The sequence below is a fragment of the Erinaceus europaeus genome, chromosome 16, assembly GCF_950295315.1.
Source record: "Erinaceus europaeus chromosome 16, mEriEur2.1, whole genome shotgun sequence".
NCBI lineage: Eukaryota > Metazoa > Chordata > Mammalia > Eulipotyphla > Erinaceidae > Erinaceus > Erinaceus europaeus.
Window position 1 is genome coordinate 77,261,661 of NC_080177.1, and position 16,710 is coordinate 77,278,370.

The following is a 16,710-nucleotide window of genomic DNA, read 5'->3' on the forward strand; positions in this document are numbered from 1 at the left end:
CTTACCCCTTACTCAAAGCAAGTTACCACTCATTATTTGGGCTTCAAAGGCACTTTAAGCAGAAGAGAAAAGCGAGACTGGAAAAGTCTAAGGTAAAGTGAATTTATTAAATAAATCTTGAAATACACAATGGTCTTGAGGAAAGTACTCAATTTTCATCAGTAAAATCTCCAAAAGAGAGCTCACTTGCTTGCAAAGGCCATAATCTGTTCCTAGAGAAGAAAGAAAAGTGATGCTTTCTTATGTTGGACTATCAGGAAAGTCAGGATGTGTTTTTCTATGCAAAGTGTGTAATGACTTTTTCCACTAATGCAATAGTAAGGTGTGAGGACAGGTAAAGAAAATACTTAAAAATAAAGTGTCCAAAGAGATTAAAGCACAAGCTTGGGAAAGGTCCCAACTACATACTCTTCCTAGGAATTCCTCCAAAGTGTCTTTAAATAGAAAGTCTCAGGAAAGAAGCTGGACAATCAGTAAACAGAGCTTAAGCATCTTTTATCTCTAAAGGTACTTACTATTCCAAGCCCTTCTTTACATAAAGTCAGTTTAGATGTGGGCTTTATAATCAACTGGGGAAGGTAGATAAAGATAGTAATCTTATAGCCAAGAGAAGTATTTCAGAGAAATTAAAAGCAATTGATAAAGTTACTCCCCAGTGAGCAAGACTTGAGAAGCTACTGGTCAGCTCTTACTTTGAGTGGAGATACCGCATTTGTGGCCTGCAAGCCCCATGTCCGGAGCAGCACAAGTGGAGTCACACTGGTGGAGTAGAGCCTTTTCAGAAGATCTGTAGCAACCAGAAGAGCAGTATTGTGACGCTGTCTGTCTGTCTCATAACCTGTGAGGTGGCTCATAGAACCTAGAGGAAAGAAATGGTGAAATTCCTAGCCTAAGAGTGAAGTTTTCTAGCAAGCCAGTCATGTTTATGTCGACCACATCTGACTGAGGCCCATTCTGTTTGTTTTTTTCGGCTTTTGTTTTTTAAGGTTTATTTATTTGCCACCAGGGTTATTGCTGAGGCTCAGCGCCTACATAAAACTCAGCCAATTCTTTTTCTGATAGAGACAGATTGAGGGGAGGAGAAGAGAAACAGAGATACCTGCAGTCCTGCTCCACTACTTATTCCGCTGCAGGTGAGGACTAGGTGTTTGAACCCAGGTCCTCTTGCATGGTACCATGTGTGTTCTACCAGGTGTGCCAACACATGAACTTAATTACTAATGGGGCACATGGGGGGAGGCAAGAGCCAGAGCATTACCGGGTACACATAGTGCTGGGGATGAAACTCAGGACCTCGTGCTTGAGAGCTCAGTGCTTTATCCGCTGTACCACCCCCTGGCCACCACCTCTAGGACCTTCTCGCAGGTACCTGAATCCTTACCTAAGTCTTTCCCATTGAAGGCTGCAGCACTGAGATGATGAACCAAACTGGAAATATCCCCAAAGCCCATGTTGACACCTTGTCCTGCAAGTGGATGGACTCTGTGGGCCGCATCCCTAAGAACAAAGAGGAATTCAGTCTGGCCTCTGGCAGCAGAGTGAGAAAGGAGTGGGCCTGTTCTGTCACAGCCTTACCCAATGAGTGCCACTCGGGGCCGCACGTACTCAGCAGCATGTCCCAACCCAAGGGGAAACAGCGCTCTGCTCTGGGCATCCACCCTGGCCACACTAGGGGGCAGCTGGCGAGCTGAGATCTTAGTTGGCTTCAGAAGGGCAACAGCATAATGCAGTATGGTGCCAGCCGAGTCGATGAAGTCCGAGTGGTTAACATCACTCCACTACGTAGCAGCAGCCACAAAACACAACATGTTTTTCATTAATGACTAGCAAGGGGTCAGAAGGTCAACAGGGAAATCGGTTTACAACCAAAGTAATGAGTAATGCTACCTTGGGTGCCTAAGTGACGTCCTTTAAACAAATGCAAAACACAATTCGCAACAGGTTAGGACCAAGCCAAAGGGCCTGACCACCTACCAGAGTCTCACCTTTCACTGATCCCCACCCCTAACACTCGTGCACCACCCATAATGCAGTTCACGCAACATCCTCTTGCCCTCAGGAATGTCCTCCCACCTCTGGTTTACCAGAGGAACAGCTTAGAGTAGTCAGAAACTGTCACCTCTTTTTGTGACTCTCCTTCCACTGTGCTAAAACCATCACTGCAGGCTGGCTCCCTCAGCTGACTCCTAGCTCTGTGAAACCAGTGACTGGCTAGCTCCAAGGCCTTCTACATAGAAGACACTTGTGAACGGTTGCTGAATGACTGTGACACAAAGGACTGTGTCACTGACAGATGTCAGACGACCTAGGCAGGACTGTCACTCACTGTTCTTGAAGCTACTTTCAGTTCCTTTTATTCTTGTTGCACCTGCAGTGCAAAGGTGCTTAGAGCTTACGTTCTTCAGTGTACACTGGTGTGAAGTCACCACTGAGAAAACAGGATCGGGGCATTAGCACTTCCTGAGTGTCCTCTTTGATGTCATCCAGATTAGGTGTCATAGTAACAGAGGTGGCTGGCTGGCTACCATAGCTGAGCTGCTTTTCACTGTCTCTCCTACAACACATGACCAGCAACATAAGTTGATACTCACAAAGGCAGAGTTAATGGCATCGACAAACTTTTCCTCGTCCATGCTGACAAGCTCTGCAGCATGTTCATGGGATGTGGACCAAACCAAGGAACTGAAGGTGTCTGAGAGCTGCATCAGAAACAGATCAGTAGTAAAGATGAGGCTGAGATAGCTTGCCAGGTGCAGCACCTGCACCGCCATGCGTCTGAAGCAGGTTCCAGCCCAGGAACCACATGGGAGGTACTATGACCAGGGAGGAAACTGCAGTACTCTGGTATCTCTCCTTCTATGGACAAAAGAGTAGCGCAGAGCAGTGAGACTGCACACAGGGAGGCCTCCGTCTCACCAAATACATATACAAAAGACTAAAACATAGCTTCTTTGGAGTTGCCAAACATACAGAAAGATAAAAAGGGGAATCAAAGCAACCCTGGGCATATTTCCCTGAAATCAGAAATAAGCTGAAAGAAAAAGTCCTAAAAAGAGGAAGGCTAGCAGTCAGAGAAATGGCTCAATGGGCAAAGCATAGGATTTAGTTGCCTAAGGCCTTGGGTTTGATCTGTGACACTGCATAAGCTACAGCAGTGCTCTGGTCTCTCTCGTGAAATGAGTAAATCTTAAAAATAAAGGAGGAAGAGGCCGGGTAGCGGTGGCCCCGGTCGAGCACACACACACTGCAGCGCACAAGGACTCAAGTTTGAGCCTGAGTGCCCACCTGCAGGGGGGAAGCTTCCTAAGTGGTGAAGCAGGGTGGCAGGTGTCCCCTCCACCTTCCCTTCCTTCCCCATCCTTTCAATTGCCCCGTCTCTATCCAAAGTAAATTAAAAAGATAAAGAGGAAGGCTACAATTATTTTTTACTTATTTAGGATAGAGTGAGAAATTGAGGGAAGGGGGAGAGAGAGAGAGACACCTGCAGCATCGCTTCACCGCTCATGAAGCTTCCTCTTCTGTCTACAGCCACACCACCCTGAACACGCCCGATCTCATCTGATCTCGGAAGCTTCCCTGTTGCTGAGGAATTATTCTGATGCAGTCTCCGCCCCCAGGTTTTACTATGCCCCGCAAAATCCTAGCAGTGCCCCCTTCAACCAATCCTGGCCCCACACGTCACCCCTGGTTGTCGCTCAATAAAAAGCCCCCTCACCCCCCCCCTGGGCTCTCACCTCCCCCTCTGTCAGATCTCACCCCCTTCTCTTCCCCCATGGTCACGTAGTGGGGACGGCCATTGCCGGCTGGCTCCACGTGGTCTGAACCAACCCCCCCCCCATCCTATAATAAAGATTTGTGTACCCCTTTGCTCTGGACGTCCACTCTCTTCTCCACGGTGCAGCCCGACACCAGACCGCCACAACAACATCTGGCGCCCAACGTGGGGCCACAGAGGTGGGCGGATGCCACTTACCTGTGTCTGGGCGGTTTCGGGGACCTCAGGCCGGGCCACCCAGCAGGGTGTGGGCACGGAACACGATGGGCGCCAGATATTGTTGTGGCGGTCTGGTGTCGGGCTGCACCGCGGAGAAGAGAGTGGGCGTCTGATCTCAGAAGCTTCCCCTTGTGTGTGTGTGTGTGTGGGGTCCTTGCACACAGTAATAAGTGCACTCAACCAGGTGCGCCAGCACCAGGCTACAATTATTCTCATAAATTTATTCACTAATGAGAGAACCCAAGCATCCCTCTAGCACATTCAAGACTGTATGCTTACAAGTCAGGTGTTCTATCTACTGCACCACCCCCTGGGGCCACAGAGAAGGACATATTTAAACCAGACTAGCCACAAAGATATCTTACCGGGAGCAGAGCAATGGGCCCAGAGGGAAGAAATCTCTGCCAAGCCACATTGTTTTCTGTGGCCTAGAAGAGAAGGATTCTTGTAAGAAGTGCCTTCTGCCGATCAAGCAAAAGTAGGGTCGTAAGTGGTGGGTTCGGGACGTTACCTCTGATAAGTGCAGAGTAGCTACAACAGCAGACTGGTCATAGTTCCAGCTAACATTCTGGATGCCAGCAGCCTGCCGCACACCCGAGTTGTGACCATCTGCGCCAATCTGCACAGAGACAAGAACCTGTAAGTCTGACAGCCTCTCATTAAACGGAGCTCTTCCCAAAGCATGTCTTCGTTTCCTACTTTTCTCTGGTTTTGCCCATTAGCAAGCCCATTTGTGGCAGGGAAGTGTTTATGGTGCCTGCCTCGCTGCTACTACCCAGAGGCATAACCCTTAGCCTCAGCTAATGACCAAAGCCAGACATCTGGCTGTCCTTGTGTGTCAGCATAGGATACACTCGGTCTTTTGTGGCACAGGAGGTGGGGCAGTAATAAAGAATTGGGCCCTGGCACTGCATGCACCAGAGTAACCACCTAGTACTGACTAAGGAAAGTTCCAGAATGGGGCAAGCAGAATAGCCCTCGTGCAAGGTTAGGAGTGGCCGCCACATACAGGAAGGCTGATGAGCTGAGGGGGAAATGACAGGTGCAAGGACACGAGGTGCCACAGGACCCCTAAGAGGGAAAGGCCAGCTGGAGTTTCCGGCACCCTGGCTCCTGTCTGCAGGAGGCCTGCTCCTCCTGACTTTGTGCACTATGATGACTCAGGAAGCCACTTCCTGCACAAGGTTACAAGACCACCGTCAAGTGATCTTACTTGAGGGTACTGCTTTTTCTTTAATATTAAAAAAAATATATTGAGTAGGCAGAAATTGAGAGGGAAGGGGGAGATGAGAGAAAGAGAGACACCTGCAGCATTGCTCACCACCGTGAAGCAGCTCCTCCCCGCCCCTACTGCCACCTTGTGCATTGTCACGTGTGCTCCTATCATGTGCATCGCCACCCGGCCCTCCAGGGTCCTGGTTCTTATAACTAAAAACCCTGCTAACAGTTCAACTATTATCTTACATCTCAAATTGGAGGTCCTAGGATCTAGAATAAGATGTGACTACGCAAGACCCCTGGCAAAACAAGAATCTTCAACTACCAACAATTTGGTCTGGAGGGTGCTGCCATCACCTAGGGTAATATGAACCCACGGGCTGGAGTCTGCCATGGAAAATGAGTAGGGCCAGGTATAGCTGACTGCTTTGCTCCTGTAGAGAACTGTTACACGATCTAGAGAGTTCAGAAGAGAGAAGAGCAAAACATTAGACAGGCAGCACATGCAAGGCAAGAAAAAAAGCCATAAATAAACTTACAGCAAGGCCAAGACTCTCGTTACTTACTATTTATTTATTTATTTATTTATTTATTTATTTATTTATCTTTAGTGGTGCCAGGGAATAAGTCTGAGATCTCTCACTGAGCTACTTCCCAGTCCAATTTTCATTCTCCATTTTCAAAGAGAGAGGGAGAGACTCTAACGTGCCAATCTGCCACCCATGAAGTTCTGTTGGTGATGCCCTTGGTGCTCTCATGTGCTGTAGGGACTGAAGCCGGAGCCTAACTTACCTATCTGGGTAAGGCGTGTGCTCTTATCTGCTGAGCCCAGGACTACCTGACATTTACTCTTAAACAAGAAAAAAAAGATGTAAAGAGTAATTCATGGACCAGCTCACCAGGTAGGGTGCCAGCATTGCTGTGTGTACGGCCCAGGTTCGAGACAGAACCAACTCATGTTTAAAAGCCAAACGCCTTAGCCACTGTGCCACCTCCTGGACTACCTTTTCGTGTGAAACAGTGGCCCAGAGCAGTGAAGCAGTGCATGTGTGAAGCACATCTGTAGGTGTCTTGCTCTCTCCTTCTCCATCGCCCCTTCCCCTACTCAATCTCCCTCTGGTCTCTCAAAAAAAAAAAAAAAAAAAAAGAAAGAATAAAAAAAAAAAAGACCACTGGGACCAGTAGATTAGTAGTGAGAGTACCAAGCCCTAAAGATGTGTGTTTAACCAGGTGCACCACTACCCAGCCCCACCAAGTTATAACCCTGGTAGAAATAAAAGAAAAAGACAAATCAAACAAACAAACAAAAACAACAGTTTCACCTAAAACTATTATATGACTCAGCAATTCCAACCTAAATATCCACCCAGGAGAAACGAAAACATGGTCACACAAAAACATACACATGTGGCCTGGGAGGCAGTGAGTAAGGTGTATAAGGTGTTGGACTTTCAGGCATGAGGTCCTGTGTTTGGTCCCCAGCGTCATGTACTAGAGTGATGTTCTGGTTATTAGAGGGTTTTTTTTTCTCTCTTCCTCTTCTTTCTCTCATAAATATATAAACAACTCTTTTTTTACAACCGCTAGATAGGGAAGACAACCCAAGTTGCCATCGCCTAACAGATGGATAAACAGGGGTATACTCACACACTACAACATTATTTGGCAATAACAAAAAACGGAGTGCTAATACCTGCCACAGTACAGCAAGCCTCAAAAATACGTCTAGTGAGAAATCAGACACAACACAACACGTACCATATGACACTGTCTCGAGAAAATATCCACAATACGCCTCAAAAATACATCTAGTGAGAAATCAGACACAACACAACACACACCATATGACACTCTCGAGAAAATATCCACAACACGCCTCAAAAATACATCTAGTGAGAAATCAGACACAACACAACACATACCATATGACACTGTCTCGAGAAAATATCCACAACACGCCTCAAAAATACATCTAGTGAGAAATCAGACACAACACAACACACACCATATGACACTGTCTCGAGAAAATATCTACAACACGCAGATCCCAAAGGACAAAACACAGCAGTGGTGGCAGGCATTTGGGGCGTGAATGGAGAATGATTATATTTTTATATATTTTATTTTTATTATTATTTTCTTTAACCAGAGCACTGTTCAGCTCTGGCTTATGGTGGTGTGGGGGATTGAACCTGGGATGTTGGAGCCTCAGGCATGAGTCTGTTTGCATAATCATTATGCTATCTACCCTCCACTGGAGAATGATTATAAATGGAAATAAGACTTTCTTTTGAGGTGATTGGGGGTGTTCTAAAGTGATACTGTGATTGTGACACGACTCTAAAAACTCTGGGGGGGAAGGGAAACACTTGTTATATAATAGTATATATTGTTTATACAGATACTTTCCATGGTATGTCAATTATACCTGGGTAAAGCCACCCCAACCCACCAAAAAAAAAAAAAAAAAAAAAAAATCACTGTGATAAAACCATCACAAGATTTAGCTGTAGACATTCAGAATTTGTAAAAGGACCCCCCCACCCCACTTCTTCCATAACAGTAGTCCTAGAATTACTCTAAAGCACTTCACCTCCAGAGTGTGAAGATGGAAGACACGAGCCTCACCTGACACAGCTTCCAGCTGCTTAGTGAGAGCATGCATGATGACATCATTCTCCACGATGTAGCCCATGGCATCTAAATTATCCTTATCGAACATTATCAGGGCCTCTGAGCAAGCATCCCACACCTGGAAACACAAAGGAAGTTTGTGTGACCCAAGGAACAGGAAACATTACTCTAATTAGAGACCTGAATATTGCTTTCCCATGTAACAGAACAAGAAAAAAAAAAATCAAACATTGTCAGGCCTTCCGACAGGAGACAGAAGGTGAGAAGAAAATTCTTTCAGAAACACTTTCTTTCATTCCTTAGACTGAATGTGAATTTTGTGCCTGAGTCTTTCTACATTCACAGAAAAATCTGGAGTGGAGACTCCAATATATTAGCACAAGACAAACCAACATATCTTGCCAAAAGGTATGATAAGAAATCACCTGCATTCGCCGAAAAGCTCTGATTCTCATGTTGCAGATGTGGTCCCAGGCACCAAAGCCTAGAAAAGAAATGATCAAAAGGCCAGTGAGTGGCCTCATGGGAATACACAATTTCTCCTGGGTTCCCATCCCTCCATCTTGTTAAGAGGTTGTTTTCTGGGGGCCGGGTGGTAGCACAGTGGACCAGCAAGGACCAGCAACGACCAGCATAAGGACCCAGTTCCAGTGTCTGGCTCCCCACCTGCAGGGAGGTTGCTTCCCCCTCTCTGTCTTCCCATCCTTTCTCAATGTCTCTCTGCCCTATCCAACAACAACAGCAGCAATGACAACAATAATGACAACAAGGGTAACAACAAGGGCAACAAAATGAGAAAAATGGCCTCCAGGAGCAGTGGATTTGTAGTGCAGGCACTGAGCCCCAGCGATAACCCTGGAGGCGAAGAAAAATAATAATAAATAAAAATAAGGAAAAAAAGAGGTTGCTTTCAGTTTCCTCCAACAGAAGAGCTTTTCGTTTCTATCCTGTCTGGTAGCAGGAGATGAATCACTCTTTCTCCAAGTATAGATTATATAGCATGAAAAAGAAAAAAACTTTCATGATAAAAAGGTCAAATTAGGGGGCCAGGTGGTGGCGCACCTGGTTAAGCGCACACATTACAGTGCACAAGGACCCAAGTTCAAGCCCCTGGTTCCCACCTGCAGGGGAAAGCTTCAGGAGTGGTGAAGCAGGGCTGCAGGTGTCTCTGTCTCTTTCCCTCTCAATTTCTCACTGTCTCTATCCAATAATAAATCATTAATTTTTTAAAACGTCAAATTAGGAAGAGACAGTTAACCAGGTAGAGTGTCTCCATCACCACACAAGGCCCAGGTTTAAGCCCCGGCTCCTCATGGAAAGTGGTATGGCACAAAAGGGCCAGTGCTGTAGTGTCTCTGTATCTGAATGAAAAAGCGACCAGAGCAGTCAAACTATGTATGCATGAGGACTTGGCTCCAAAAGAGAAAAACTTAATGGATACGGCTAGGGAGACAGTATAGAGGTTATGCAAAAGACTTTCATGCTTGAGGCTCCAAGGAGGTCACAGGTTCAATCCCTGGCACCTCCACAAGTCAGACCTTAGTAGTGCTCTTGTAAAAATAAATAAGTAAATAAATGGTATAAGCTAGTTTTTGAAAAGGTCAAATCACATTAAAGTAGGGGAAACAAAAAAGGAAAATACATAATCTTGAGCACCCATGAAATTACAAACTCTATAGATAAAGATTCTTTTTTGTTTTTCAGCTCTTCCTACTATTACATACTGAGAAAATACTTACTGAGCTCTCACTAGGTGCCGAATATCATACTGAACATAAAGTAGGAAATGAAAGCCCTGCCCTTCTGCTGCTGATATGTGTGCTACATGGAGACACTGACAATTAAAAACATAAATGAATAAATAAACAACAAAAATCAAGTGGTAGTAGTAGTAGTAGTAGTAAAAATAAATAAATAAATAAATAACTGTAAAGGTGGGGGGTCGGGCAATAGCGCAGCAGGGTAAGCGCACATGGCGCAAAGCACAAGGACCAGCATGAGGATCCTGGTTCGAGCCCCCGGCTCCCCACCTGCAGGGGAGTCGCTTCACAGGCAGTGAAGCAGGTCTGCAGATGTCTATCTTTCTCTCCCCCTCTGTCTTCCCCTCCTCTCTCCATTTCTCTCTGTCCTATCCAACAATGAATGACATCAACAACAATAATAACCACAACAAGGCTACAACAACAAGGGCAACAAAAGGGGGCAAAAATGGCCTCCAGGAGCAGTAGAGTAGTAAAGGGTTAGAAAATGACAGTATTTAAATTTTAAATGAAGTATTTTTTTTAGTAGGTGGCCTGAGGGAGTAGCCTTTAGCTAACTGGTTCGGTGTGTAGACCTTCATCTCCACTCCTGCACGGAGCACGCAGGTTCCCTGGAGACCTGAGTCTGGGAATGAAGAGGACGTCTCTGCAGGAAGTCAGTGGTGGCAATGAATTCACCTAGTCTCCATTCCACCAATTCAAAATGACCTCATTTCACAGATAAAAATCTCTATGTGGCTCTACATCTCCCAACCTTACCTGTCCTTTGACAGGAAGGTGCTACATACACTTCAGGAGGCCTCGTCCTCAAGTAAGGATCATGCCACCACTAATTTCTCCCCTACTCCACACTCTCTTCAGTGAACCTCTTCCTCACCAGATACTGCAGTGACTCTGCCCTGTGGCACTCACTGGGAAGCCCCGTGACAGGAAGATTAGTTTGATGAAAGAGGATCTTGTACTCACTGCTGAGAAGGGTTGCCGAGCCAGGGGAAATGGAGCTGACCCGGTTGCTGTATGTTTCTGGCAACTTCTCCAATATTTTCTTTGGACCTGCTTCTAGTAGCAGGATTTTCTTGTCACTAAAGTGAATATTATGCCCTGAAAAGGAAAAAAAAAAAAAAGCAATTACTTTCTATCATTTTAGGAAAATCAGAATGTATTCCGCTAGTCATTTCTAAGAGAAGTAACATAATACCATAATACCTAATTTTTTTTTTTTTTACCCCTTAGGGTCCAAATTTCTTACAGAAAAAAAAAAAGTCTTAAGCAGGAACATATACCACAATTTTAGCCAAACACACCACTTTGTACATTAGTGTGGCTTCTCCAGAGAGTTCAACACTGACACAGAACCAAATAGTGATACAACTTATGAGGAATTAGAACGCTGCCCTGCAAAAAGAAGTTTAAAGCCCAGGATATAGAGGATACCAGACTTTTTCAATCTTCAAAGAATTAAACTACTGAAAGTTGCACATCTTGTTCAACAGAAACATGAAAGTTAATTCATCCAGACTTCAAGGTTAAATTAAAGATAAAAACTCTTTTGAAAAGTAGCCTTGTAAAAACCAATCTGCCACCTGGAAACTGGTTCCAGAACTGTGACGAATATTAATGTTCAAGCCTCTTAGATGTAACAACATGGCATCAGCACATAACTCTTACATATTCTCTCAAAAATTGTAAACCATCTCTTGATCACTTGTAATACTGACACAATAAAAATGCTTTGAAAATAGTTCTTATTATTGTATGGTTTAGGTAATAATGACAAGAAAAAAAAAGTCTTTGCATGTTCAGTAAAAAGGCATCATCATCGGCCTAACTATATAATACAGACTATATATATGTACATATATGTGTGTGTGTGTGTATATATATATATGTTACATAATTTCAACCTGAACTTGGTTGAATAGGAAGATGTGTAGACAGGAAGGGTCAACTGTATTAACTTCCCTGATCCCTTCTCCAAATAAAACACAAAGTGAAACTAGGACTGAGTGGAGTGTACTGCACCAAAGCAAAAGTCTCTGGGGAAGTTGGGTAAGAGAAAGGGTGAAGAGGGCCTTGGGGTTTTGGGATATGATGATGCAGAAGGACCTACGATGGGGGTGAGAATGTTCAGCAGATACCTACCCCAGGGACATGAGAGACTATACCCAGGTGTCAACAAGTGTACTTCTTCTTCTAGCGTTTGCCCTTCTTCTGTAGCCAGTCAACAGCGTCAGGTTGAAAGCTGGCAGGAGCTGCTTGTTGCTGGCTTTGAAAGTGACTGGGATCCACGTGGATTCAGTCGGCTAGGAAGGATCGTCAGTTTCCCCAATGAATGGGTACTCACGGGATGCACCACGAGAAGGTCGATCCAATGCTGTAAACCATTAACACCCGGAGGGGGTGTGTGTGTCTTTCGGTTCATATAGCACCTTGGACCTCCTTTCTATCTGCTAAATTGGATGCTGTCATACTTCATGCAAATTTTTGCTGAAGCAAAATTTTAGTATGCCTCATCCTCTTCTTTAATGAAGGAGAATGGGCAATGCTGGCTAGTAGGTTAAGGCTTCTCGTGGAGGCGATCTAAATATTTTAAAATACATTGTGGTGGTTGCAGCATGATGAATACACTAAGGAACAGTACACTTTATGACTTAAAGGGGCAAATTATATCACAAGGTAACTTCTTCTTTCCGTTTTAATGCCGGAGAAAGCAGAACAGTTTACACAACAGACTTTCATGCCAGACAGAGATTCCGAGGTCCCCAATTCAAGCCCTGGCACCACCATATGCCAGAACTGAGCAGTGCTCTGGTCAGAAAGGAAACAAACACATCACCTACACAAATGCGACAAAGCCTGCAAACTGGGTCATTGCCAAGTAACTGCGTCTCCCCACCACGTGAAGGAACGACTTCTAAGGCTCCTCCTACTTTCGACCTTTCCGAGCCCCAAAGGGCCAAACCTGCAGGGCTCCCAGAGAGCTGGTCACGGACTCTGCGCGCAGTCAGTGCGGGGAGCACCACCGTATTCCTAGCTCAGCAACCCAGCTCCCCGTCACTACTGCCCTGGAGACGCGCTTACCCAAGGCACAGGCCATGGCGGCTCCAACCAGGCCTCCGCCCGACACCACCACATCGTACACAGTGTCAGCCGAGGCGCCCGAGCACCTCCGGCTGGAGACCAGCGGGCTTCTGCGGGAAGCCACCGCTGCAGCGCCCCAACCACTCTTAGCCAAACGGGCCGCCATAACGCGAACCTGCGCAGCAGCCCGAGGTCGAGGTAACACTTCCGGAGCAGAGCCCTCCAATCACTGGCTACAACAGTCCTGGAAGCCTAGGATGGGCCAATCGGAACACGACTCTGCCTCCTTGGGCGGGATAGATTGCGGAGTGCCCGCGGAGGACAGTGGTTAATGCAACAGTCTGGAAGCCAATCAGAGGCCAAAGCTAGAAAGGGGCGTGGCCAGAACCGGTCAACACGGGCTTCCAGCGCCTCTGCAGCCGTCATGGCTGTCTGTCTCTTTTAACTGAGAAGATGACCGTGGCGAGACCTACGGGGTCCAGTGGCAGCTCTCCGTACAGTATTCAGGTGAGAAGAGAAAGGAGGGGAGAATTCCGGACTGCATCCTGGAAAGGAAAGCCTAAAATAGGAAAATGTTAGACGTTGCCGTGGAGACAGACAGCAGAGGCGTGTCTCAGAGGGGCGTGTAATTAGAGCCCTTAGTTACGAGGGACCAGGGGGCAGCTCTGGGGACCGACTGAGTTTTACGTCAGATTCTTCTAGAACCATAGCAGCGGTCTTTCTTTCTTTCTTTTTTTTTTTTTCTCACATCTGTCGTACAACCCGCGTCTCCGTTTTTGACGAAGGGAAAAAAAAAAAAAGCACAGAGATTGGAATTTGTCTCAAAAATTCACGAAAATAAAAAGTAGATTGGTGGGGGGGTCGGGTGATAGCGCAGCGGGTTAAGCGCACGTGGCACAAAGCGCAGGGACCGGCATAAGGATCCCGGTTCGAGCCCCCGGCTCCCCACCTGCAGGGGAGTCGCTTCACAGGCGGTGAAGCAGGTCTGCAGGTGTCTGTCTTTCTCTCCCCCTCTCTGTCTTCCCCTCCCCTCTCCATTTCTCTCTGTCCTATCCAACAACGACAACAGCAGTGACAACAACAAGGGCAACGAAATGGGAAAAATGGCCTCCAAGAGCAGTGGATTCGTAGTGCAGACACCGAGCCCCAGCGATAACCCTGGAGGCAAAAAAAAAAAAAAAAAAGTAGATTGGTAGTTGCTTTGGACAGATGGGATGAGAGGTGTGACAAGGGGGATCCATTGAGAGGGTTAGGGGTATAATAAGGAGTGACTGCTAAATTAAAAAAAAGAAAAAGAAAGAAAAGAAAAGCTGAAGTGTAGACAGGGAAAGTCAGATAGGGAGAATTGGCAGTACATAGCTAAAACTCAAGTAGAATAGGTCCCAGAATGTGGTCCAGGTCCAGCATAGGAGTTTTGGAGAGCCTCGGGCAGAAGGCATGGCACAGACAGATCCCCTGTAAAAGCTCACTGAACCAGTGTTAACTCTGCTTCTCTTTCGTGTCCTAAATCCTAGTGTGCTTCATCTACCAAGTTGTGAAATTTCCTTAGACTAAGGAACACATCTTAATTTTCTTTGTTTCTTCCCAGTCGCTAATATGCAGAGACTTATTCAAAGTGAAATTACTAGTTATGTTTCGGCTACCTTTGAAATTATATTTTAATCTATTGTTTCATTCTAGATCTTTCCCCCCAAGTCCTCCTCAGACACCGAGGCAGAAGAGGAACTGTCTGGAGATAGACTGGTGTTGCCCAGGGCTGGCAAACTCCACGACTTCCTCAGCCTGGATGAGGAGACAGATTCTACTTCTGACTCAATTGGAAGCTTTTTCGAGACCCTCCAGGTGCTAAAGCAGAAAGACAGGTGGTGCCTATTGGAATCCCTTGGTCAGTCAGACCTAGACAGTGAGGAGGACCTCTCTGAAGATGATGAGGACCTGGAAAGCTTCTTCAAAGATAAAGGCCGGGGGAAACCACAGGTCCAGTACCCCCAGTCTCCAAGGTAAGGCACTGCAGCTCAGTGGCTGCCTCACTGCACATCTCTGGCCAAATCATGGCATGACTCTGAGCCTAATAGTCCTACTCTAGAGCAAAGACCATTTCTGCGAGTTGTCACTGAGCCAAGTTACGGCTCAGAACCACACATGTGTTCTGATTTTTACCTAGGAGACTTACATCACTTTGGATACTCCTTAGTCGCTTAAAGCGTTGAAATTGAAGAAAGGGGAGGAGTGGGTGGTTGAGATACAGCCGGTTGAGAACACGTGTTAGAATACACAAGGACCTGGGTTCAAACCCCCAGTCCTCACCTGCAGGAGGGAAGCTTCACAGGCCATGAAGCAGTGCTACAGGTGTCTTACTTTCTTTCTCCCTATCTACCCCTACCCTCTCAATTTCTCTCTGTCCTATCAAAGCAAAAAAAGGGAGGAAAGAGTAAGAAAAGAAAAGCATGAAAGAAAGGAATAAATAGCCACTGGGAGTAGTGGGTTTGTTTTTGCAGGCACCAAGGAAATCCCTTCCCAGAACTGATCCAAAAACTGCCACTACACCATATAATCTTTGCTTTTGAGACAGAGTGCAAGGCGCAAAGTATTAGAGTAAGATAGCCCCAAGTTCAAATCTTGCTTCAAACAGTAGCAGTTTTGGGATCAATTCTGGGAAGGGATTTCATACCAGGGCTGCCCCATGGGAATCAGGGAGTCTTTGTGAGAAATGTGTGGCTGTGACATCAGACTAGCTGCAGCCTGCTGAAGGGTGGACTGGGGGACAGCAGGAGGGTGAGCTGGAATGTGCTTTCCTCCTGCCTGTTCTCTCCCCTCCAGGCGTGACTCCACAAGGCGCTGCAGCTCCCTCAACAGCCTTCCCTCCAACAGTCTCAAGATTCAGCCCCAGCCACACTCTGGCTCCAGGTCTCCCTCCCAGCACAGAAGTGTCAGCTCCTGGGCATCCTCCATCACCGTGCCTCAGCCATTCCACATGATGCTGCGCGAGGCCCGGAAGAAGGCCCAGTGGCTGGCCTCCCCTGCCGCCTTTGAGTGTGAGAGGCAGCAGGCCCAGAAGCAGGGGCAGGAGGAGGCTGAGTGCCACCGGCAGTTCCGGGCACAGCCTGTACCTGCCCACGTCTACCTGCCCCTCTACCAGGAGATCATGGAGCACAAGGAGGCCCGCAGGAGGGCAGGAATTCAGAAAAGGAAAGAGCTGCTTCTCTCTTCCTTGAAGCCCTTCAGCTTCTCAGAGAAGGAGGAGCAACGAAAGGAAGCCAATCAGCAGAGGGTGTTGACTGCCACCACCAAGGCCAAGATTCCTAAGCAGAAGACCACCAGAAAGATCCCTAAGTCCATTTTGGAGCCAGCCCTTGGGGATAAACTGCAGGGTAAAGATGCCCTTGTCATCTCACTGCCTTCTTCCTGGGGGTACCTGTAGGTGCTGTGGGGGGTTACGTCCAGGTCAGCCTGACTTGGAAATGAGCTGTTCAGGCAAACCTGCAAAAGGCCATGCTCAGTGCAGGCCATAAGGTAGTGTTGACCTGTGTCTGCAGTGGGCAAGTCTGGTAGGGAGAGAGGAGGGAGAAATCCTCGGCATCCCCAACTCTGTCCGGTTTACTTCTCTTGAAACAAGTGAATGGAATGCCTCTGAGGTAGCACAGAAAAAGCAGAGGTTCAGCTACCATTGGGAAAGCTTCATGAATGGTGAAGCAGTATTGTGGGGCTCTCTCTCTCTCTCTTCTTTTTATTAGAACACTCACTGTTCAACTCTGACTGGTGGTGGTGGTGGTGGTGGTGCGGGGGATGGAACCTGGGACTTTGGAGCTTCAGGCATGAGAGTCTGTTTGCATAACCATCATGCTGTCTCCCTTCCACCCTGGATGTTTCTCTCTTTCTCTCTCTCTAACTCACCCTACCTTCTCAGTTTCTCTGTCTCTATCAAAGAAAAGAGAAAGAAGAAACGGAGGCAGGGAGGGAGGGAGGGAGGAAGGAGAAAAAGGAAAGAAAAAAATGGTCCCTGGAAGTGGTGGAGTTGTTGAC

At 46.7% G+C, this 16,710-nt stretch overlaps 2 protein-coding genes across 5 annotated transcripts in view; one reads left to right on the forward strand and one right to left on the reverse strand.

Annotated features, from left to right (window-relative positions):
- Nucleotides 1-86: 86 nt before the first annotated feature.
- COQ6 (coenzyme Q6, monooxygenase) lies at nt 87-12,893 on the reverse strand. Of its 3 annotated transcripts, none has more exons than XM_060175476.1 (12): nt 12,688-12,893; nt 10,573-10,707; nt 8,272-8,330; nt 7,841-7,964; nt 5,538-5,668; nt 4,506-4,613; nt 4,360-4,422; nt 2,592-2,699; nt 1,576-1,778; nt 1,382-1,497; nt 693-787; nt 87-212 (listed from the first exon to the last, which is right to left on the reverse strand). In XM_060175476.1, exons 1-12 carry the CDS (start codon nt 12,851-12,853, stop codon nt 183-185), a joined length of 1,338 nt encoding a protein of 445 aa, XP_060031459.1. In that variant the 5' UTR covers nt 12,854-12,893; the 3' UTR covers nt 87-182. The 3 variants fall into 3 exon arrangements, with proteins under 3 accessions (XP_060031459.1, XP_007521794.2, XP_060031458.1); XM_007521732.3 differs by having other exon boundaries at nt 693-859; XM_060175475.1 differs by lacking the exon at nt 4,360-4,422 and having other exon boundaries at nt 693-859.
- Nucleotides 12,894-13,019: 126 nt separating this feature from the next.
- The window catches only part of FAM161B (FAM161 centrosomal protein B), a 29,454-nt gene continuing 25,763 nt past the window's right edge, over nt 13,020-16,710 (forward strand). For both annotated transcript variants that reach the window (XM_060175487.1, XM_060175486.1), the window contains exons 1-3: nt 13,020-13,194; nt 14,368-14,687; nt 15,508-16,058. In XM_060175487.1, coding sequence (XP_060031470.1) covers nt 13,141-13,194; nt 14,368-14,687; nt 15,508-16,058 — 925 coding nt within the window. In that variant the 5' untranslated portion in view covers nt 13,020-13,140. The remainder of the gene's footprint in view (nt 13,195-14,367; nt 14,688-15,507; nt 16,059-16,710) is intronic.

Bases quoted from the DNA above. Each gene is read 5' to 3' on its own strand.
- COQ6 (XM_007521732.3), bottom strand. From the start codon at position 12,853: ATGGCGGCCCGTTTGGCTAAGAGTGGTTGGGGCGCTGCAGCGGTGGCT. The intron at 1,779-2,591 runs GTGAGTATCAAC...GCTGCTACGTAG, and splicing joins ATGCCATTAACTCTGCCTTT to TGGAGTGATGTTAACCACTC. The intron at 1,498-1,575 runs GTAAGGCTGTGA...CTTTGTTCTTAG, and splicing joins CCCCGAGTGGCACTCATTGG to GGATGCGGCCCACAGAGTCC.